Here is a 22,509-nt window from a genome sequence, read left to right on the forward strand (position 1 = left end):
TACCTTTAATTTAATTCTCACAACAAGTCTGCAAAGTGGGTGACTTCCTCCCCATTTTACAGATGCAAAAATAGAAGCTTAGAGGGGGTTAAGTACCTCTTCGAAGGTGACACAGCTAGTAAGTGTAGTAGTCAGAACTCACACCTGGGCCTCTGATTGCAAAGCCCAGGTCCTTTCTAACCCTCTTCAGGCCCGTCTTGTTTCTAGCAGTCGGGCTCATTGCAGCCAGGCTGGCGGGGCTTCGCAGCTCCTTTGTTTGAAGATGATGTTTATTTGAACAGGAGGCTTGCATATATTTGGTCCGTCTGCAGAAACAATTTCTTTTTGGATTTGCTTTATTATTATTGATCTGGCTTCCTAAACTATAAGCTAGTTGTTCTACCTATCATGTTTTTAAATCATAAGCAGCCTTGAAATACTATTCTGTTTATATACTAAGGTATATAATTTCTTGGAGTCAAATAATAAAGTCTTACCTTGGTTCTTGCTAACAAAAGTACCATTGTTAGTGAGAGGGTTAAAATGTTCTCTTGATTGGAACTTTTGAACGCTTTATGTGTCTCAAGAAGAATTGCTCTTCTGTTGGGATTTTGTATGTCAAACATAAATCACTTCACAGTGTTTAAAGGCTTGAAATATTTTCCAGAAAAGAGATCAGACACACTTTGCCTTTCCAGTTAGTGCATAGCTCTGACGATCTGTGTTCAAAATGGGGTGGAAAAATTTTACTGAGGGCAACATTTTTTCTCTATTACAAAAGGGTAAAGTGTTTCTGTGAAAAATGCTGTGTCTGTATAAAGGAGACATACATCATTGTGCCCTTTTTCTGGAGGCAGTGAGCCAGGTTTAGGAGAAATAAGAGACTAGGGCAGCCAGCCTTACAAATATCTCCAAATCAGCTTTTCCAGACTAGGAGCCCTGTCAGGGCAAGGAACCACGTACATGTAGTAGCTAGAGCCCCAGAGTCACTTGGGGCTCATAGAACAAAAGTTCAACCCCAAAAACCCGACAGAGGTGTCTCTAGCCCATTTTTATTTTGTCCTCCCCATCTCTGCCTACTATGTACTAAGAGGGTCTGATAAGCCCCTGAGCACCCCGTGGTTTGAGCCAGGCTGAGAGTCCTCCTTGAGTTTTCACCTCAAATGGAGAATTTGGAGTAATGGGGGCTATAAAACAAACATTCTCTTTCTCCCCTCCCCCAACTCCTCTTCTAGGGTGTTTGGGATTATACCCACAGTAAATGTCATTTGTCCTCCTCTTCAGGTTAAAAGATCTGGACTCTCAGGTCAGTTCCAGCTAGAGAACCCGTCTAGTATAGTGTGTAAACTTGGTGTTTATAAAGAAGCGATCCTAGTCACCAAAGAAAGAGTGACTCGTTGATCTTGAAATAGCCTATAGGGAAGGGAACTGACACTTACCAAACAGCTATTCTGTGCCTGGTGCTTTATCTCTTATGATATTAATAATTCTCATTTTTATAAGGGAGAAAACAGGCTCCGAGAAGGTAGGTGACTTATCCAAGATGATACAACTTGTGACAGGTTTTCAGCCTGTGCTCTTTGTACTGTACCATGATTTCTCCACCTCAGCACTATAGACATGTTTGGGTGAGATAATTTTTTGTGTGGAGACCATCCTGGGTATTGTGGGTTGTTTAGCAGCATCCCTGGCCTCTGCCCACCAGATGCCACTAGGCATCCCAGTTGTGTCAATCAAAAATGTCTCCACACATTGTCAAATGTCTCCTAGGGGACAAAAAGTGGTTGAGAACCACGGGACTGCACTATACTGTGTTTTCACAGCATATTGCTTCTTGTTTAAAAATATGAGTAACTTTTGAAAACATACATTGAATGTTTTATTAAACCATTGTTCAAGGTTTATTAAGACTCAAAGCTGTCAGTTTAGAAAATGCTGGAATACCACCTGCCAAAATTGAGTAATACATTTGTAAGTTAATGAAATATCATGTTTCTCCTTTCCTATTTTTTTTTTTTTTTTTTTTGGTCTTCTTTCTTGTAGATCTACGAAGGATTCTTCCTGTTTTACCATAGTTCTCAACAATCTCCGCGTGTTTCTCATATTTGACTGGCTGCTGTTAGTCCACGATTTTCTCCACACTCCCAGTGATATTAAGAAACAAACTAATGTTACTCCTTCTCGCCACCGTAACTCTAGCAGTGAATCTGCTATAGTTCCCAAAACTGTGAAGAGTGGAGTAGTTACCAAGCGGTCTTCCCTTCCTGTGTCCACTGAAAGGCACCTGGAGGTCAAGATCAATGTAACAGGTGAGTCTGAGGAGGTGTGAGTCGCTGGTTCTTAGTCTGGATGTTAGGCTCCGTATGTGTCTTGCTGGAGACCTTTTCTATTGTCTTTCATTTTTTGACAAGAGCCCTTGTACATTTGAATCTTTTACAGACCAACAAGCATCGAAGCTCTTGACTTCCGGGTTTAGGTGCGAACTAGCTCTGGCCCACGCTGCAGCTGCAGGGTCTCTTGTCCCTCTCCTCTGCCTGCTTAATGCACATGTGCAGCTTGAGTACCACCTCGGCACTGGTCTTTTCTCCCAGTGTCAAATCGGTTCTCAATTTTCTGTTTGACCTTCAGGGCCCCAACAGATGTGCCTTACTGAGTTTGGGCAAATTTGGCATGTGAAAATCTCAGTTTAGAAGGTACATAAGTGAGGGGATTGTTATTTTCTTTACAAAAAGAATATTTTCCTTTGCAAACAGATTTATTATGGTTTTTGTTAACTAGTGAACTCTTCTGATACATCTGTTAATATTTGTGTATTTATTGTTATCTTTGTACTACTCCCTGTGTCCTATTCGGTGGCTTGGAAGCAGGCAGCACAATGCGTTTTAAATTGATTTAGTTTTGAAAGCTCAATGTACACATGAGTTTTTGATGAAAACACACAGTGTGTAAAGCAAAGTGAATTTGCCATGTACAAATGAGGAGGAAACGGCAGGTACTGATTTCAAAAATCTACATTAGACTGGTCTACATTCTTTGAAAGCAGCTTGAACAGCTGCATAGATGATGTAGTGTCTCGTGCTGCCTGACCAGTGTTCGTACCTGAATCTACTTCCTGGGATTTTAAAGCAGGGCATCCTTTGGAGAAGGGATGCTCCTGAGCTTCTGGATATCTGTTAGTCCCCCCTGGAGACCTAGATTAAACATATATTACAAAGAGAGGGTGCGCTCCAGTCTTTTCTGTCTGTGCAGTGCCCTGTCGGCTCAGCTGTGCCTGGCCAAATGCAGAGGATTTGTTCAGGATTACAGTGAAGGAGAATGTCGACAGACATCCTTGGGAGCAAATCTTACTGGTTAATGTCCCCCTCAGCCCCCGGTGGAAACGAGTGCCTGGCTTGCGACATCCTGGTACTCTCCAGCTTCGCAGCTGTGGCTTGCTTGACGATGCTGTCCTTTGCAGGCACGGAGTTTGTGGTCGTGGAAGATGTTTCCTGCTTCGATACCAATGCCATTATTCTCAAAGGCACCACAGTGCTCACCTACAAGCCCCGGTTTGTCGATCGCCCTTTTTCAGGAAGTTTGTTTGGCATCGAGGTAAGAAATCTATGTGTTAATCAAAATACTACGTGTTCAGCTCAAGAGTAAAGCAGCTAGAAGAGAACTGTACCTCCTAAACTTTCGTTATGGGAAATAGTTAATGGAACTGGAGGACGCCTGCTGTCTTCTCTTCGTTTTCTCCTCAGATCTATGAGGGTATTGTAATGTGTGACTCGAGTCCTCCAATGTCAGGCTGTACAGTGCGCGGAGGGACTGGACCACTCCCTCTCACCCCATCCCTTCCTTGAGTAGTTCAGGGAGACCCTCCTAGTCCCCATTACCCAGTCAGGCTCCTTGCTGTGTCCTGTAGTTCTGCAGGTCTGGTCCTTGGCAAATGTGAGAAGGTGAGGAGTGGTTCTTATTTCCCCTGCCACGACCGCTACGAAGACCAAGGTCTTTGTGGTCACAGGGACTTGTTTGTAGATGGTGTTAAGGATTTTATGTGTCTTCCTTTTAGAAATATCTGATCTGTGAAAGGGCACGTCCAGGGAGTCATGCCTACCTAAAGGAGTGAATCTTTGCTAGTGGTGCTCTAGACCCTGATTTAATCTCCTGAAGGAGATAATTGGCACTGGAGTGGCCTTCGTAGCCTGAAAATTACATTGTACAATAGTTAACAAAAATTGCTTTGGTTCTTTGTAAGCCGGGGGTTGTGGAGACAGAAGGGGAAATGAGGCAGATTGCGATCTCTATCAAATGTCCTTAATTCACTGATCTCAGCTAACATTCCTCTTGTGATAATATTAGAGTATTTGGTCAGGGTTACTAATCATTTCCTTTCCCTTTGCATTTGAACTTGTCATGCCCTGTTCTTTCCAGTGGTATTGTTCAGAGATTGAGTGAACAAAACTTTTTTTTTCACTGTCAACCGTATACAGTATGTTTCTTCTGGTCAGATGTAGCGGATTCAAACCTGTAGAGATTTCACTTCTTGACCACTTCTCTCATGTAAAGAAGCCTCAGTTTGAGAGGAAGGATTTACATGCTGGTGTGATGTGAGTTGATCATGAAATTGCAATTCATCTGCTTTCCAGGCCACCACAATACCAGCTTTGAATGGAAAATCTTGGTGATTGATTAATGAACTGTTAGGTACAATTGGGTTTTGTGTAGCAGAAGCCCCTGCAGAAAAAAGGAAAATGGAACTTTCCTGCTTCAAAGTCTTAGAAAAGCTACATGGCAAAATATTTGAGATTCCTAGAAACTCCTTTCAATCTTGTTTTTTAGGCTGCACAATTGGGTCTGAATTTTAATACCTCCTTGGTACATCACTGGGGGAGAATTTATAAAGAAAGCAAAATGAGTTAATTTTAAATAAAGCGAAGGACCTTGGTGTCACATGTTTTTCAATAGCACTAGAAAATGCCAAAAAAGAAAAAAAAAAAAAAGGGTAGGGGGTGGAGCAAGGGAGACCAAAATGAATGCTTTCTTCTGTACTCTTTTTGAGTATGCAAAGTAATTTGGTCCTAGGAAGGGAATTCTCCTGCCCTTCTCTCTCCTCATAAATAAAATTTATTTATTTTAAAACTTTTTATTATAGAACATTTCAAACTTGGACAAAGTAAACAATAATATAATAAACCCCAATGTACCTTGTACTTAGCTGTAGTAATTCATGTATTTATTTTCAATTATGAAAGTAACAACTATAGTACATAAAATTGCAGGAGGAGAGGGAAAAATCACCTATCCCTCCATATACGTGTATAATCTCTATAGACATTTTGAAATGTTTCTTTCCTTAAAGTTGGGGTGTGGTATTAATTTGAATGGGCTGCTTTTTCACATAATCTGTTGTAACTATCTTCCTGCATTCCATATAGTCTTTTATCACTTTTAAATGGCTACAAAATATTCCATTGAGTAGATAATACATATTGAATGATATAACCTTGATTGCTCTTAATTGTTTTTCTTAACTATTAAATAATGGTTCAGTGAATTTTTGCATTATTTCCTTAGGCCATTTCCTAAAAAGAAGTAGGATTTTTGCATCTAAGAGTGTGAGACTTTTAAGCATTTTGTTATGTATTGTCTAACTGCCTTTCCTATGGTGAACCCCTGTGCTTGCTCGTGGCAGTGGGTGAGAGTACCAGCCTCACTCTTCACAGTATTTATTTCATCAGTTGTTAGTGGTCTTGTGATAATATAGGGCTGATTCCTTCTGAGATAGTCTCTTTTTCTGCTGCTGGTTAGACTCTTTCTAAATCAGACATGAATTCTTGCTGTATTGCATTTCATTCTCTAGGTGTTTTCATGCCGACTAGGGAATGAGCAGGATACAGCTCTTTCAATTGTTGATCCAGTACAAATTCAAGTGGAGCTGGTGGGGAATTCTTCTTATCAGAATAGTTCAGGATTGATGGATGCGTTCAACAGTGAAGATTTTCCACCTATCCTGGAGGTAATGACGAAAAATCTGTTGTATAACACATTGATGAAGTCTCCAGCACTTTCCTGCCCTTGAACTACTTATTTACTCTGCTGAGCCCAACAACACTTTCGTACCTTGAGCAAATACAGAATAAAAATGGCATCGTCTCTGTCCTAAGATCTTGCAGTCTTGTGGAGGATAAAAGACCTTTTTATTGTCTGGTGTAATCCTTAAGTTCTGTAAAAGTTTACAGAAAGAACATATGTAGGAGTATTGATTGTGAGTGGAACTCAAGGTAAGGCTTGTCTGAGTGGAGTGGTAGGATGTAAATAGAGAGCATGCTAGAAAGCAGTGAAGTCGGACGGGAATGGTGAGACAGGAAGATCTCACTAGAACGAGCAGGTATGTAGTGAAGTGAGGAGGTTGTAAGGTGTAGAAACAGGGGAGGGCGAAGCCAGGCAAGGAAGGCTTATGAATTTGGCGTTTTATTTCTTTGGTCGAGGGGGAATGCTTATTAATCAGTCCATTTGAACCAAAGGAGATGGAAAGGGACAGAAAAGCCATTTTGGTTTTCAGCCTTTAAAAAATTAAAAAATAAGTAAATAAATAAAGCACCATACCCAGAACATTCATTCGAACAGTCATGCCATTTTTTAAAGTGGTCTGGTATTGATGTCTGTACAGCTAATCTCTGAGGAAGACCAGATTTTAGGACAAACCAGTGTGGCACTCGACTCATTGAAAGTTATGTTTGAATAAAGAAGAGATGATTTTGTTGGTTGTCAGTTTGTTTCAGAGATTTAAAATATTAAATAGATCAAAGCAAAAAGATTAACAAATGTCGCTAACAGGCGATCCTGACTCCCCTGGAGTCGTTCTTTGACCCTCTGCTTTAGTGATTACTTGTATGAAAGTCATCCTATTGAAATACTAGTTTTAGTAATTTTCCTAGCTTAGTGTTTTTTATTTGGCACAGTTTTGTGAATATTTGACCTCCTAGCTGAGACATTTTACCTCATGACTATTAGTGCTTGATTTCAAGATCTTCCCAGTCTTCATAATGAGAAATTTAGTGTAGTGTCTATTGGACTTCTAAAACTTGCATTAGGAATTGTACCTGTAGGAGGTGTGGATGTAAAACCAAATGCAACTTAAAAAACTGCCACCTTTTTAATTTTGATAGATTCAGTTACAAGCCCTGGATATCAGACTTTCCTATAATGATGTTCAGCTATTTCTTGCCATTGCAAAATCCATCCCAGAGCAAGCCAATACTGCAGTGCCGGACGCAGTGGCCTTGGAGGCCAGTTCTGGTAGCTGCCTTCCTGGTATGGCTCGAGTTGGAGAGGAAATCAGAGATGGGACAAAACGTACCTTGGATCCTGTCTTAGGTAGGTGTTTGACTATAAAACCCACTTAGTCTTCCTAATAACTCTCCTTTAAAAAAAAATTTTTTTTTTAATTGGGGAGTATTGGGGAACAGTGTTTCTCCAGGGCCCATCAGCTCCAAGTCATGTTGTTGTCCTTTGATCTAGTTGTGGAGGGCTCAGCTCAGCTCCAAGTCCAGTTGCCGTTTTCAATCTTAGTTGCAGGGGGCACAGCCCACCATCCCATGCGGGAATTGAACCGGCAACCTTGTTGTTGAGAGCTCGCGCTCTAACCAACTGAGGCATTCAACTGCCTCTCTGGCAGCTCAGTGGCAGCTCGTTGTCTTTAATCTAGTTGTGGAGGGCACAGCTCACTGGCCCACGTAGGAATCGAACCGGCAACTGGGGTTTTTCAGAGCTCGTGCTCTAACCAACTGAGCCATCCGGCCACCCCAACTCTCCTTCTTTTTCACTTCTCAGATTTATTTTTTGCACTATTAAATTGTTCAGAGTGTAACTGTATGTCATTAAGTATAATTGTAAGTCATACTTATGCCTCTCTAATTTTTTTAATTTAAAAAGAAACAAAACACCCCATACCAACCTTCTCTAGCCTGTATTTCCTTTTACCGTTTCTTCCAGAGTTCTATGGATAATGCTAAGGTTTAGTTTTAAACTTTGCGTTTTTCTCCAAAGTTGTGTGGATAATACTAAGTTTCATTGTTAAGCTTTTAAAAACACAGTCAATATGTAGAAAAGACTCCTAAAATTGTGGGGGGTATACTTGATAAAAGTCTTCCACGAGGAACGTACTTTGCCTAGAGAAATGAAATGTTTTAGTCACCAGTTTCTGAATTTTTTTCTTTTTTTCTTAATTAGTCTATGGGTTAATTTACGTAAATTTATTTATAAGAATCATATATCATTTTTCTCCCTTAGAGTTACAGTTGGCTAGACTACAAGAGCTGGGCTTCAGCATGGATGATTGTCGCAAAGCTCTTTTGGTGTGTCAAGGTAATTTGAATAAGTGTTTCCATTACCTTTTTATCTTGATAGTGTACTACTCCTTTTCCATTTCCTCCCTTACTCCTCCCACAAGGTGTCTTAAGAGCTGGAGTGTATTTTGAAGACCCTCCGTGGTCTTTTTTGGGTCAGTCATAATCAGCAGCAGTACTTCATGGTGGATCAGAATATGGGCTCTGGAACGCACTGCCCGGCTTCCTTCAGATCCTTACTCTGCCGCTTATTGGCTACTTATTAGTGACTTGGGCAAGTTAGTCTCTCTGTACCAGTCAGTGCTTCTTTATCTGTAAAATGAGGATAAGAGGACTAACTTCTTCCTTTGGAGGTTTGACACATACAAAGAGCTTAAAAAAAAGTGCGTGGCACACATCAAGTGTTAGCTGCTGTTACTGTGGTAGTGGTAACGGTGGTGATCCTGGGAGTCATTGCCATGTACTGAGTGCCTGTATGCCTAACTCTGTGTCTTCTCGTTGAGTCCTCATAACCCTTGGAGGTAGGCATTAGTATCCCCACATCAGATGAGGAAACCGGATCAGATGGGTAAAGGAAACTTATGTAAGGTCATCTGTTGGTGAGGAGCTAGGATGGGCTTAAAGCCAGGTCTGTCTGTGTTCTTTCAACTGCATCACACCACCTCCCTACCTCCGTTTGTGTTCCCCTTGCGCTTAAAAAGAGAGATACAGCAAAAGTTGTGTTTTATTTCAGTCTTTATAATTGTGTTTATGTTCTCTTTTTCTATTCCTCTAGAATATATAGATATATATATAGACACATATATACATATATACATGTAGTATTTTGTATATTGATTGTATCGTAAATACAGTTTTATAGCCTTTTTGAAATGCAATTTTATTGAATAATTACAATTTAATTATGACGTATTTAGTATCTTCCCATCTCATTAAAATTTTGGAAACAATTTGTAAACATTGACCTCTTAAGGATGTATTATAATTTACTTAAACATTTTCAGTTGCTCTGCATTCTTTCAGTATTATACACAATTCTATAATAAACATGTTTTGGTATGCACTTTTGTCTACATCTTTTAAGTATTTCCTTTGTGTAAATAGTATTGTAAGTACTGCATCAAAGGGTATAGATTTATTTTTTTGGCTGTTTACGTGAATTGACAAATCTTCTAAAAAGATTGTACCAGGTTACTCTCTTGACCGATCAGTGTGTGAACATGTTGGCCTTACCACGTAGCTGTCTGCGTTAACTATCTTTTTCCTTCTGAACAAAAATGAAGGTGGACCTAGTTATCTTATGTTCTTTAGTTTTGTTTTGATCTACTCATCGTTGCTTTTTGGTTTAATTAATTTTATACCTCTTAATGTTTGCATTTCCTATTTTTTAACTCTTTCTTGAACAATTCAAGCCTTTTGGATTTTTGTTAATTTTTATTTCTTTAGTAACTAAGGTTTCATTCCATCAATAATGAAGACAATAATAGTAACTAATGTTTGTTTCTAGAGCCTTTGTTATATGCCAAGCTCTGCTCTGAGAATTTCCCACGTTCTCATTTGTTTCCTCCCCATGTCAGTTCTGTAAGTGGGTGCTATCGGGCACAGAGAGATCGGGTAACTTGCCCAAGATCCAACATCTAGTTAAGTAAGTGCCAGGATTGGAAGCCAGGCCAGCTTGTTCTAGAGCCCATGCCCTAACCACTTAGCACTGTTCCTCTGGTAATCTGTAAGTATGGGGGTGGCATTGCTTTGCTTTGCTTTCCTTGTTTTTTAGCTCTAGCAGTCTGGTTGTGTTCAGGTAGCTGTTATTTAATAGTTGTATATTACACACATGCAATTCTCATTACTGTCTGTTCTCAAGGAATTTGTGATTGGCTGAGAAAATGAAGTATGCACAAAATAAGACATTTGAGACTAGTTACAAATCTCCATATCAATATATACAAAATGACCTAGAGAAGATTTAGGACTTGAGTACCAAGCGGCATCTGTTTGGATCGTCTCTTTTAGCAGATGCCACAGTAGGAGGAAGGATGGCTTTCTGGGGGCAAATTGAGCCAGAACATGAAGGTGTGGTCAGCTGGAGCAGAAGGCATGCAACAAAGAGGACCTTGTTCTAATTGCTTAAAAGCAGAATCCTGTTATGATACTCTTTTTTCTTTTTGCTGTCTAAGAATACGTCTGGGATCAGGGTTCTCTTGGGTTGTCCAGAAGGTCCCTTTACTCTTTATTTCTCTATTTCCTCTGAGTTGCTTGCGTAGCTGTGGGAACTGGTAGGACTGATCACCTTGTAATTTCTTTGAAGGCCAATTGAAAAAGGCAGCCAGTTGGTTGTTTAAGAATGCTGAACCTCTGAAGTCCCTTTCCCTGGCGTCTAACAGCGGAGAGAGCCAGGGGATGGTGCCAGCACAGCTGATCTCGGGCGTGGAGATTAAAGCCGAGAGTGTGTGCATCTGCTTCATTGATGACTGCCTGGATTGTGACGTTCCTCTCGCCGAGGTCACCTTCTCCCGTGAGTGTTGTCCCAATGTTCAGGTTCATCGAAAAGGTTTTCGGTGATCGCTGAATTATTTGGGGCTTTTTCTTTTTTTTTAATGTTATTCATGGTCTTCTCTACTTAGTAGTATGGGTGACATTTAGATAGTGGTTTTACACATGTGTTTCATTATTTGTATTTTGAAGAAATGTGTATTTATTGGCCATATGTGGCCTTCAGCCTGTAGCTTGGGAATAATCGAAATTGTCATTGACAATTATATTAATAGCTCTAGCTAAATAATTCCTGATCTCTCCGTTTTGTTTTTTTAATGTATATAAAGGTTATAGTGATTGTAGTGTTATTAAAAGCATTTATAAGTTCAGAAAAGAATGCTTCTACCCTGTACATCTTTTGAAAATAAAAGATACAGTGTTATTAGAAAGCTCACCTCAGAGTCTCCTTCTTAGGGCCAGGGAGGAGGCGAAGCCCTGTCCTTCTGAGAGTTGTCTGCAGTAGAAGGGGACGAGGGTAGAAGTGCTTTATCCTGAGTCGTACCATTGTAAGTGGTGGTCGATGAGGCTTCTGAGCAGAGTAAAGGAGCTTCTCCCGCTGTATCTCATTTTAATTTTCCTTTGTTTTGATCTTGTTAGCCTCTTTTCCCTTCAAGAAAAATTTGATTCTGGGGATTTAAGTTGATCTTTTCCACATTGTAGAGGTTTGCCTTTTCCCTGTGCTTCTGGGAACTACAAGGGCCACGTGATTAAAACTAAGTGGTATGTGGACTGTTTCCATGAGTACCCTTTCTGCAGGGCATCACTATTTCTTCCTTTCTGGTCAGCATAAAATTTTGAGCTAATATTCATCAGGACATGACGACTCTTAATCACTCTACCTTCTTTTCAGTTATTCAGGTAGAAATTATTTTTAATGTTCCCACAGACTTCAGATACACCTGGGTGCTGGGGCTGGGGAAGGCAAATGAGGTGTTTGCCTCGGTCACAACATTTAAAGGGGTGCCAAAACCCTCAGTAATTCAGATGAATAATAGTTTAATGCAGTGGTTTTAAAAATCAGAATTTATGCAAAAAAAGTGCATGATGAACCAAATATCAAGTTTTTGTGTGCTTTCTTATGGGCTCATCAGTGTTAGCTGTAACTAACATCGCTTTGATGGGATTTGTTTGCAAAAGAAAGTTTTGGTTGTTCCCGCCTGAGCGTTGCAGTAAGATGTGCTTTCATTGCAGGTCTGAACTTTCTTCAGCATGTGAGAACCAGCCCTGAAGGCTACGCCCACTTCACCCTTTCTGGAGATTATTATAACCGTGCTCTGTCAGGTCAGTTTAAGCATATATTATGGTGGGATTTAAAAAATAACAGAAATATATCCCTGGGCCTATTTCTATATAAATTTTGCATGAGGGATAAAGGGGGTGGGGCAGGACAGGAAACGATTAAAAACAAGTGACTACATAAGCACAAAAGATACAGATTTTTCTAAAAACATATCTGATATGTTGTAACTGAATTATTTAAATAGAAATTTCAATAGTTAATTCCTTTTGATCCTGAAGTTTGGCTCATTCTAGAGCATGAAATTGCTCAATAGTGAAGGATCATTTGGCTGGCCCTGATAGTAGCTAAATTTCAAGGGAGATTTATGCCCATAATCATTTTAAATTTCAAGCTTCCTCACTCCCTACCAGACTTGTTTGTTTCATTAGAAGCGTACCGAGTCACTGATAAAGTGTAACCTACCGTACCTACTCCCTAGAGTAAAACACAGGTGATCAGAGCCAGCTATTCTCCTGGAGACATAAAACCTGCATATACTGCAAGACGTTTTCAGGTTTCTTTCCTGCCATTGGAAAGGCCAAGGTCAGGGCCTATACAGACTGACATTCAGGAACTGTCAACGTACCAGGGCCGAGCCGCTTAAGCTGTGAAGGACTACCTTCAGAGAGTTTTTAGTAGGTGTGGACAAAGTAAACAGAGCCTTGCGATGCCATCTGAGGCTTCGACCTCAGAGGGATTGTCCCTTTGATTTCAGTGGAAAATTCAGGTTCAATTTGTTGTTGTGCTGCTGAATGATTGTTCTAGAATAGATGTCACATTTAATGTTATATTGGTTAATCTTTTCCCTCTCTGTTCTGGATTCACTCAAAGGTAGCAATCGCATTTCATAATTGTTCGAAATGTTTAACTTTAGAATAAGGGCCCAAGTCTTGGTATTTGCGAGAAACTCTTCCAGGGCACATGGTAGCTGTTTTTCTGAGAATCATTTATTTTCTCAGAGCAAGTGTTGTTTACTTTGAAATTTGTGTGAACACATTCAGGTCACTAAGTGTTGATGGACCTATTTTGTGCTACATATTGGATTGTATTTGTATTGGTAAACCACCTGAGCTATGACTGATTGAGTATATTTAGAAAACTGTTAAAAATTAACTGGCCTTGAAAAGGGTCATGGTGAGATACCATTTTTCTCACCCAACAGACTGGCAAAAATTAGGTGTGACACCACTAAGTACTGGTGAAGATGAGCCATAGAACTCTTATTTCCTCCTATTGGCTTTGTAAATTGGTACAACCACTTTGGAAAACAATTTGACATGGCCCAGTGAAGTTGAGTGTACGTGTACTCACAACCCAGCATTATGCTTCTTCTACATCTATACTGGGGAGAATCTCTTGCCTGTGTGTACCAGGAAATGAGCACAACTCGGCTTATAGTGGTCTTCTTCATGATAGCAATAAAACAAATCCAGTGAATGTCGCTCAGCAGTAGAATGGATGGATTATGGTATATTCTAAGTGGGTTACTATTCAGTGGTGAAGACAAATGTGTCACAGCTACATGGCATCAGTATGAGTGAATCTCAAAGATATGTTGAGCAAAATAGAAACTTGCAAAAGAATACAGGCAGTTGGATTTCATTATGTAAAGATCCCCAACAGGACAAACTAATCGCTAAGTTCTTAAGAAATGCATGCATATGTGGTAAAACTATAAAGAAGAGCAAGGAAGTGATTAAAGGTTCCAGCTAATGGTTTCCGGGAGTTGGATGGGAGAGGTTGGTGGGAAGCGGGGAATGAGGTGGGGGAGGGGCGCTCGGGCTTCAAAGGCACTTGTAATTTTCTAGTGCTTAAGCTAAATAGTGGGTACATGAGTGTTTGCAGTAATTTTATTCTTTGAACTATACATATATGTTTTTTATATGCCTTTTGTACATGACGTTTTAAGTTAAAAAGTTTAAAAAACTTAATTTCCAAGTATACCTATCTGTTTAGCCAATGGATTTTTGATGTAAACAGGAGAACCAAATTTAATAGTTACTTCAGCCACTGATACTACTTTCCAACCTCGGCCTGAAACTCCTTTTTCATTTTGAGTGTTTCAAAAACAGTTTCGCCTGCTCTCTTTAGTAGAATAGGGCACGTAAACTTCTCACCTCTGGAAGACCATGGTTAGGGGATACATATACGCTTTTCTACTCATAGTCTCTAGCTAGTGCAGGCACCTGTAAGGTTACCTGTAGCTAAAGATGGTGCTTTCATTGTGAAATCAAATTAGAAATAGAAAGCTGTTAAGCTATAGTTTGCCCTGGCTGAACATTTGTGAACAGTGCTCCCCTATAAACGCTTGATATCTGCCCAACAGATGTCTTCTTTCCTGTGTTCTTTTAGGCTGGGAGCCGTTTATTGAGCCATGGCCATGCTCTGTATCCTGGCAACAACAGGCAACTAGTCGTCTCCACCCTCCTCGACTGAAGCTGCAAGCCAAGGCTAAGACCCGTTTGGATGTCAATATCACTTCAGTATTAATTGGTGAGTGGAAAGTTGCCTTTAGAAGATTGGTACTACATTTCTGTACATAAGTCCCTTGTCTGGAAGACTGTTAATCCCCTTTTAGCAAATGCTTGGTCCCATTCGAGACATCACTTACGCATCATGGCTGCTTTCCTGAAAAACCCTAACATAGCCTCATGGTTCTTCTCAAGCCATTGCTCCAGAGTTGACATCCGTGTTAATGCTATCAATGATGAAACAAGAGGTTGGACTACTTGGGAAACTAAATGTCCATCATGAACTTCTTCCCCATCATGCTTGATCACTGGGGTTTTTAAATGTCCTAGAAGTGGGTTTAGATTCACTTCTCTTAGGCTATTCACAAAATAATTCATAAAAGATGTAATTTTGACTATGTTTGCAGGATAAGTTGCCTGTACTGTTTCCCATCAAGTACCATGTTGAGCTAACTGAAAAATCATTCGGTTAGAAGGTTGCCAAGCTAATGGTGTGTGTTCTGAAAATTTCTTTGACAACACTGAAATGTACATTCCTGGATACAGTGTAGTGAGTCAGAACCACTCTATGCTTGTATAAATATCCTCTAAAAGAAGAGTAACTATCATACAATCAAGTGCCTACCTTCGCTATGAAAACTCACACTCATTGTTGGAATTATCTGTGAAGTTTCTTCAGTGTTGGATCGAGTCTCTCAGAAGATCCTTTGGTTTATTTCATGTCAGACTAAAATGGAGGGAATGTATAGTGAAATGAGACCATAAGTGTATTGGTCCCCAAATTTTAAAACCACTCTTTTACATGATCAGATATTTTTTTATTCATTTGCCTGGATAGTAGCATTTCCTATGTAATAGTAAATTGATCTTATGATCCTTCCATATTATTTTGACTTGTGTTATTTCTTATGTAATCTGTTCACCGCAAGTTTAAAGTTTGAAAAGCTACAATAAGAGCTTACGTCAAACAAGATTCTATTGATATTTTTGGTGAATATCTGTCTACTTAAACATTTCTTCCAAAAGGTATTCTTGCCAGTGGTAAAGCTTTTTTTTTTTAACTTTCAGTTTCTTATTCCTAATACGGTGCTGAAACCCAGAAACATTGCTGTGATTGCTTACTGTTTAAATAAATCTTATTTATCTAGCCAACTATTAGAACTGAACACCAGAAACTAGTAATTCTTGTTCTAAAATGTATAATACCGTAATTAGTATAGAAGGTCTTTATCCACGTGTGGTACATCATAACTATTTTGTTACCTCTCCCCGTTGTAGTTCTCTCAAAAGAGTAAAACCAGGTTAGGGAATTGGCAGCTAGATGTCAGCCTCTTTAATTTGGTGGGTTTTTTAACAGCCTCCTAAGAGTCTTTCTGTCTCCTAACACTGTCCTTCAGCGTGGGATTCCATGTTCTTCAGAGACTAAGTCATTCTCTTTTGTAGACCACTTTGCTTTGTTCCTACCCCAAAATGCTGTGCCAAAAGTGACATCCAAGTATTCATTGTTCCCTGATTGTGCCATATACGTTCTTATTTTGAAATCTTTGCATATGTTGTTCTCTCTGCCTGGAATGGCCTTGTATCCCCAATCCCATTGGTAAACTGTAATCTCTACTCATTCTTCACGGCCCAGGACAAAGATCCCTGCACCGAAGATTCCCGTGGATTTTGGTGTGTAGCCCCCTACTTCTGCCAAAGCAGAGGAGATCTTCCCCTGTTCTGTGCTCCCATAGAATTGTATTTATATCTTTGTTTTAGCTCCTTTCACATTGTGGTATGGTTTTGCGGTAATGGTTGTTTTGTTAACATTAATTTCTTCCTGTGGAGTATGAGGTTCTCCATGGGACAGACTTTCTTAGAACCTAGCATATTGCTAGCATATAGTGAGGCATTCAACAAAAGCTTATTTTGCTGTATTGAAATTATCTGGGGCTGGCCCGGAGGCTCAGGTGGTTGGAGTGCTGTGCTCCTAATGCTGAGGTGGCCGGTTCGATTCCCACATGGGCCAGTGAGCTGCGCCCTCCACAGCTAAGATTGTGAACAACGGCTCTCCCTGGAGCTGGGCTATTGTGAGCAGCCAGAGGTTGCTGTGTGCTGCTGCGGGCTGCCAGGAGCCGGCTGGTGGCCAGTGTGAGTGGCTGGCAGCCATCGTGAGCGGCCGGCAGCCGGCGAGAGCTGCCGTGAGCGGCCGACCGATGACCCGCGACCGACTGCCTCAGCCGGGGGAGCGCAGGGCTCATAACACCAGTGTGGGCCAGGGAGCTGGGTCCTACACACCTAGACTGAGAAACAACGGCTTGAACCAGAGTGGGCGGGGGAGGCAGAAGAAAGGGGGGGAAAAAGAAATTATCTGACGTGAACCCTCAGTCTGTTCAACTTCTGTTCTTAATATCTTTGGGGAATTTTTTCTAGACCAATACGTAAGCACCAAGGAATCGTGGATGGCAGATTACTGTAAGCAGGACAAGGAAACCGATTCAACCACATCAGAAGATTGGATGGGCTCTTCAGTGGATCCTCCATGCTTTGGACAAAGTAAGGTTTTTCTCTACAGATGTCTGACTAAATCAGTGCTGACCTCTGGAGCCATGTTTCATTGAGAAATCCAAATAGAGCCATCATTTTCGATGGAAAAACCAACAGGAAATTCTGACTATGTCCTATAGTTCTATTTTAGTCTTTACGAGAGACATTTTTCTGGCACAAAATACTTCTAATGTGAGCTCTAATTTCACCTTTGTGGGAGAGAAAGGATCTGTGGTAGGCAATTCCTAAATTCTGGTAACATTGCATGTGAGCTGGTGTACCTGGATATACATCCGTCAGCCATCTGTTGGTCAGTTTGTATTTTATTCGGCAAAACTTTCCTATTGATTGAACTGCTGGGCTGGATTTTTTTTTTTTTTTTTTAAGGAATTTTCTATTTGTTTAATATTGTTGTGGCGACACTGTTTACGTTTAATGTTAAAGTTTTCAAGGCGGTACTATCTTTGGGTTTTTAAAAACATCTTTTCAGTCTTCTCAATCTAGTAGAGATAGTTAGGATATATTCTTGAAGAGAGTGAGGGCAGGATCCCATGTGGAAAAAATTGTTAAAAGGGGGGCCCTGTATTGTTCACAAAGTATAAAAGAATTGAATACCCAGTCTCTTGAAGAAAGAGGAGTCAGTTTGTTTTCTGTTAACGATGTTTTCTTTCCTCATTTAATGCTTCATGGAGCTCTGATTTCCTCAGAGCTGGGGAGATTGCAGTGGCCAACTGCGTGGTCCTTAGTTGTTCCACAAGCCATTGTCATTCAAATTCAACTCAGCCCCAGCTCTTTCAGTGTGGTTTCCTTGGGGAGTCTTGGCTGGACTTCACATAGCTCATGAATACTTAAATATTCCATCTGGTCTGCAAACGTGTCACGGGGAAGATGGATTTTCGTAGTGTATGAAGTATTTGAACTGGTTCGTCTCTCTTCAGGGTGTATAAATGGACTTTCTATCTGCCTTGTACTCCTAGAAGGAGGGACAAGGAAAGGTCAGCTGTGCTTGCTCCTTGTATTCCCAGGCTCTTGCTTCTGAGCCTCAAGGTCATTGCTTAGGAGCCAGGGGTTTTCAGATATCATCAGCTTCAATTTTTGTTCCTCCTCTAACCTTCCCAATTTGTGTGTCAAGAGAATGTAATATGGAAGTCTACCCAGAAGACTCTAAATAATCTTTGTAATGTGTCATGTGTCTTAGAGAGTGTGTTTCTAAAAACATTATTTATACAGGAGGTGGGTGTGAACGCTAGGACGGCCTAATCTTCAGGATTCCAGTGAAGGATTTTCTTTTGTCTCTCTCCTCCCTCACACTTTTTAAAATGTTTTCCTCTTTCTTTATAGTTAGTAAGCTGCCTTATCTATGTTAAATGCCTCTGCTAAATTAAAGCCGGATTTTTATTTACCTACAGATTTTTATGGTTACATAGGCTTATAAATGTGTGATCTTTTCAATTAGACGTAAGTGAATATACCTAAATTTCCAAACCTCTTTTCTTATTGGAAATGCCTGGATGGTAGTAAACCACATGGGATTGTATTTTAACAGACCTACCAAAATAATTGTGGGGCATTTGTTTTGAAGGTCGATCTATTTGAACCTTGTTGAACTGACCACAGGCTTTCAGGTCTTATTCATGAATATTTAGTCACTGTCCCCCCAAATTTGAATGTTTTAGTCAAGCCAGTGTCAATGTGAGCCATTGGAATAGAGATTCTTAATATGAAATTCAGCCTAAGGGAGCTGCTGATTTCTCACTCTTTCTTTAGCAGGGGAAAGAAAATAATGAGCTCACTTTTGACATAACAGTTGTTGGCCTTGTAGAGTAAGGGCTGAGATTCTTCAGGTAAACCTGGATGATGTGGCACCTTACTGAGCTTACTAATTTTGTATTACAAGGCCATTTTATGGAAATGTCAAACATAAATATTCTAAAAACTTCCATGTTTAATTTATAATATAAATAATTATATTATGAGGTATAATTTACTATGAGGTAAATAGTACAGACTATTGAAACCTGGAACACAGGCTGACTCTTCCCTTGAATTTTTGAGTCTCCTGAGGAATTAGCATTCAACTGCTCCTGCTTTTCCAAGCGGAACGGATCAACTCGCACTAAAATCTGTACTGATTGGTGTTGGCGACTTTTCTGGGCCGTTTAAGACCATACATGCTTTAAATTAAAAATCCTCAAAAGGCTTGTCATTCTGTTCAAAAGAATGTTGAATACATTTTCTTTCCCCAATTGAGAAAAAAAGGAGCATGCTTCCTTGACATGGCCTCCCCAATAAAGGCCAGCGTCAAAACTGTCTGGCTCACTTTATCAGGTGCCTTCTTAGCTCTTAGGAAGCACTGAATGGAATGACCCTGTAACTGCATGATGCTTGCTGTTTTTGTGATGTATCCTACTTGTGCTTATGCTTTGAAGATGAGTCTTCTTATTAACTCCATTTATTCTTACTCTAACTTTGTCTCTCCTGTCTACCAGGCCTTCCCCTTGTCTACCTTAGAACTAGGAGCACAGCCAGTCTGACTAACCTAGAGCACCAGATGTATGCTAGAGGTACAGTATAGCCAAGCGAGGGCTTATTTCCTTTTCCTGTTTTGAGAACTGCCTTGGACACCAATTTTCTGGGAATGGGAGCTGAGTGGGATTATACCCAGGTTGGAGTACTTTGGGTTAGCAGCCAGAAAGAGATTTCCAACTAATGAACAGAGCGACACCTTATATAAGAAAGAAGTGATGTGCTGATTCGTATGCTGTCTCTTCTATCTGCCTTAACGCTCGGTAGAAACAGCGTCTACTCCACAGTGTCTGATGCACAGACATGCAGTGTCAGTTAGAGGTGATTTCTCATAATGAAAAGCAAGTAAATGAAAGGAAACCATCCCCCATCAAGCGGTGCTGCCAATCTTTGTTTATAGCATTTCCAGTGAACGTTCATTCTTGTGGTAATGCGAGGGGCTCTGTGGAATAGGAACTGTCATGGTCAGGAAAAGAGGACGTATTTCCCAGTAAATAATTGCTTAGACACAAACCTTAACTCCTTTCGCTATGAATTGAGGTGCTGAGGAGATAGAAAAGAGAATGCTCTGTCTTTCTATCTGTGACCTTTCATGATTCCTTGAGAATTTGGCTGGTAAGTAGATATGATAGAAAACACCAGAAACACCTAGGAATTGGAATTCCAGGAGGTGCATGTCTCCCTCTGTTTGAAGGAGTGCGTGTCATCGGATGATTTATGTTTGTACTTGGCTGACACCAGATCCTGCCTGGGTCATGGCATAGTTTGATGCATGTCGAATAAACATATGACCTTCAATACTGGCGTGGGGGGGAAGGCCAACAGAGCTTCTTTACCAGGAGTTCAGAATATTAATACATGGGCCAGTACTATGGGGTTTTTTTTTTTGGAAGGTTTTACTGAGGTAGTTATGTGGGGCTGGCTCACAAAGAAAGCCCATGACTGAACCTTCATGGATTTATATATACGCTGAGCTTCGTTATGCCAGTTATTTACTCTTTCAGGCTAAGCAGAGCGTTATTCCTATTTACCTCAAGAGGCCAGAGAGGCTCAGAGAGATCCCGTAACTTGCCGTCATTCACATGACTAGCTAGTAGCGGGCCTGGGGCTTTAATCTATTATGATTTACAAACCAGGTCCTTTCTGACAGACTGAGCTGCTTATATATGATGAAAACCTACGCCGTTTATAATGGCCAAATTGCTCTGTGAAACAAGTCCAAAGGGGTAGAAATGTCCTCAGCTGGAGCCATTTGAAGCCAGAGTTGGATGTGAGGAGCTTCAGGTTCTCTCAGCCCATGAAGAAATTAGGTTTGGTCACTACAGTAGATGCCGATTTCCTGAGGCCACCAGGGAATACCTTTCTCTTTGATGGACTTGGGAATTTTGTTCTCTGGTGCTGTGCCAACGGCAAGTCCACAGTAGATTTGGACCCTAACGCAGGAGATGTCAGATTTGTCCCCTGGTGCTGGGTTTGAACTTGTGAGCACTCCATGTATTTCTGTTCTCCGAGAAGCAGGCTGCTGAAGTCAGTGCCGGTGTGTGTAATCAAAACAAGGAGCGTGGGGACCTAAGCAGTGTGCCTTCCTACCGTGTTTCCCTGAAAATAAGACCTAGCCAGACCATCAGCTCTAATGCTTCTTTTAGCAAAAACTAATATAAGATCCACTCTTATTTTACTATAAGACTGGATCTTATATAATATAATATATGATATGATATGATATAATACTGGGTCTTATATTAATTTTTGCTCCAAAAGACGCATTAGAGCTGATTGTCCAGCTACGTCTTATTTTCGGGGAAACACGGTAGGCTATGTAATTCCAAAGCAATATACTTGTGAATATCTTTATATGGATTCCTAGCACTTTATTCTGTATTACAATGTGATCAAAGCCATTCGCCACCTGTTCTTTTTAAATCTAATTTGCAAATGGAAACCTGCAGTCTGGCTCACAGTGGGATATGAAAGCACATCTGGCTTCCTTTCCTCCTGGGTCCTTTATCTGCTGTAATAAAGCAGCCTCTCAGCGCAGTCGTGGAGAGGGAGGTGCCTTTCAAGGTGCCCCAGTGAGGACTGTTTACCCTACAGACAGCTCTTAAAGTTTTTACTCCCCCTCTGCTCTTGTCAGCAGCCTCACAGCTACTCCTTAATTTTCTACTTGGTGAACACTATTTTCTTTTTTTAAACAAATCTTGGGAACCAAGTGAGGCCATTGGGAAGAGAAATGGGTATATTCTAGGCAGAGAATATTCTGGAAGTATTTGGGGTGTCTCTAAAGACTAACCACAGATTGTGGGAACAGGCTGTAGACTGCTCTTTTTTTTTTTTTTTTTTTTTAGCATATCACCATTTGTCAGACTTCCCCGAGCCATTGTCATTACCAGACTAGAACTTGCCTTAAACGGAAATTGTTTGTTTTGTAGTGTTTTACTATTAACTTCTGAAAACTTTAGAAGATGAAAGGGACCAAAAAAAAGAAAGGGATCACTTTTTGAAAGGCAGTCATAATTCCTGACTTAGGGTACTGCCCCATGCCTTTCTCAGGAAGTGGGAGCGGCAGGGTCTGTGGCAGCCTGTCGTCTTGTTCTGCTGGCAGGAAACATGTCATCCTGGAAGATGATTTTACTTTTGCTCCAGTGTTCTCAGTCAGCGGTGGTAGTCACCTCTACATGTCCTTTTCTCCACAGCTGCAGACCATTTGGGACCTGGTCTTTTTGCAGGCTGCCTCCGTGCTTTAAAGCTGGACCCACAGGGAGGCGGGCCGCACCCACTTTTGTTGCTGCTGTCTGTGTGACAGGAGCACGGCTGCCTGGAGGCCCCAGCACTGGACTGTCCCTGTCTCTGTGGTTCCTGCTGCCAC

At 40.7% G+C, this 22,509-nt stretch overlaps 1 protein-coding gene across 5 annotated transcripts in view; it reads left to right on the plus strand.

Annotated features, from left to right (window-relative positions):
• VPS13D (vacuolar protein sorting 13 homolog D) overlaps positions 1 to 22,509 on the plus strand; it is a 233,615-nt gene that overhangs the window by 69,833 nt on the left and 141,273 nt on the right. For 3 of the 5 annotated variants that reach the window (XR_004423896.1, XM_033114935.1, XM_033114934.1), the window contains exons 31-40: positions 2,023 to 2,288; positions 3,437 to 3,570; positions 5,822 to 5,977; positions 7,131 to 7,338; positions 8,254 to 8,328; positions 10,615 to 10,821; positions 12,033 to 12,122; positions 14,473 to 14,613; positions 17,004 to 17,126; positions 19,607 to 19,681. Coding sequence is in view for 4 of the 5 variants with exons in the window: in XM_033114935.1 (XP_032970826.1) it covers positions 2,023 to 2,288; positions 3,437 to 3,570; positions 5,822 to 5,977; positions 7,131 to 7,338; positions 8,254 to 8,328; positions 10,615 to 10,821; positions 12,033 to 12,122; positions 14,473 to 14,613; positions 17,004 to 17,126; positions 19,607 to 19,681 (1,475 nt within the window). In the remaining variant the exon portion in view is untranslated. The remainder of the gene's footprint in view (positions 1 to 2,022; positions 2,289 to 3,436; positions 3,571 to 5,821; positions 5,978 to 7,130; positions 7,339 to 8,253; positions 8,329 to 10,614; positions 10,822 to 12,032; positions 12,123 to 14,472; positions 14,614 to 17,003; positions 17,127 to 19,606; positions 19,682 to 22,509) is intronic. The other 2 variants (XM_033114937.1, XM_033114936.1) reach the window with 1 other exon arrangement.

Source organism: Rhinolophus ferrumequinum, chromosome 9, assembly GCF_004115265.2.
Source record: "Rhinolophus ferrumequinum isolate MPI-CBG mRhiFer1 chromosome 9, mRhiFer1_v1.p, whole genome shotgun sequence".
In the NCBI taxonomy this organism is placed as follows: Eukaryota; Metazoa; Chordata; class Mammalia; order Chiroptera; family Rhinolophidae; genus Rhinolophus; species Rhinolophus ferrumequinum.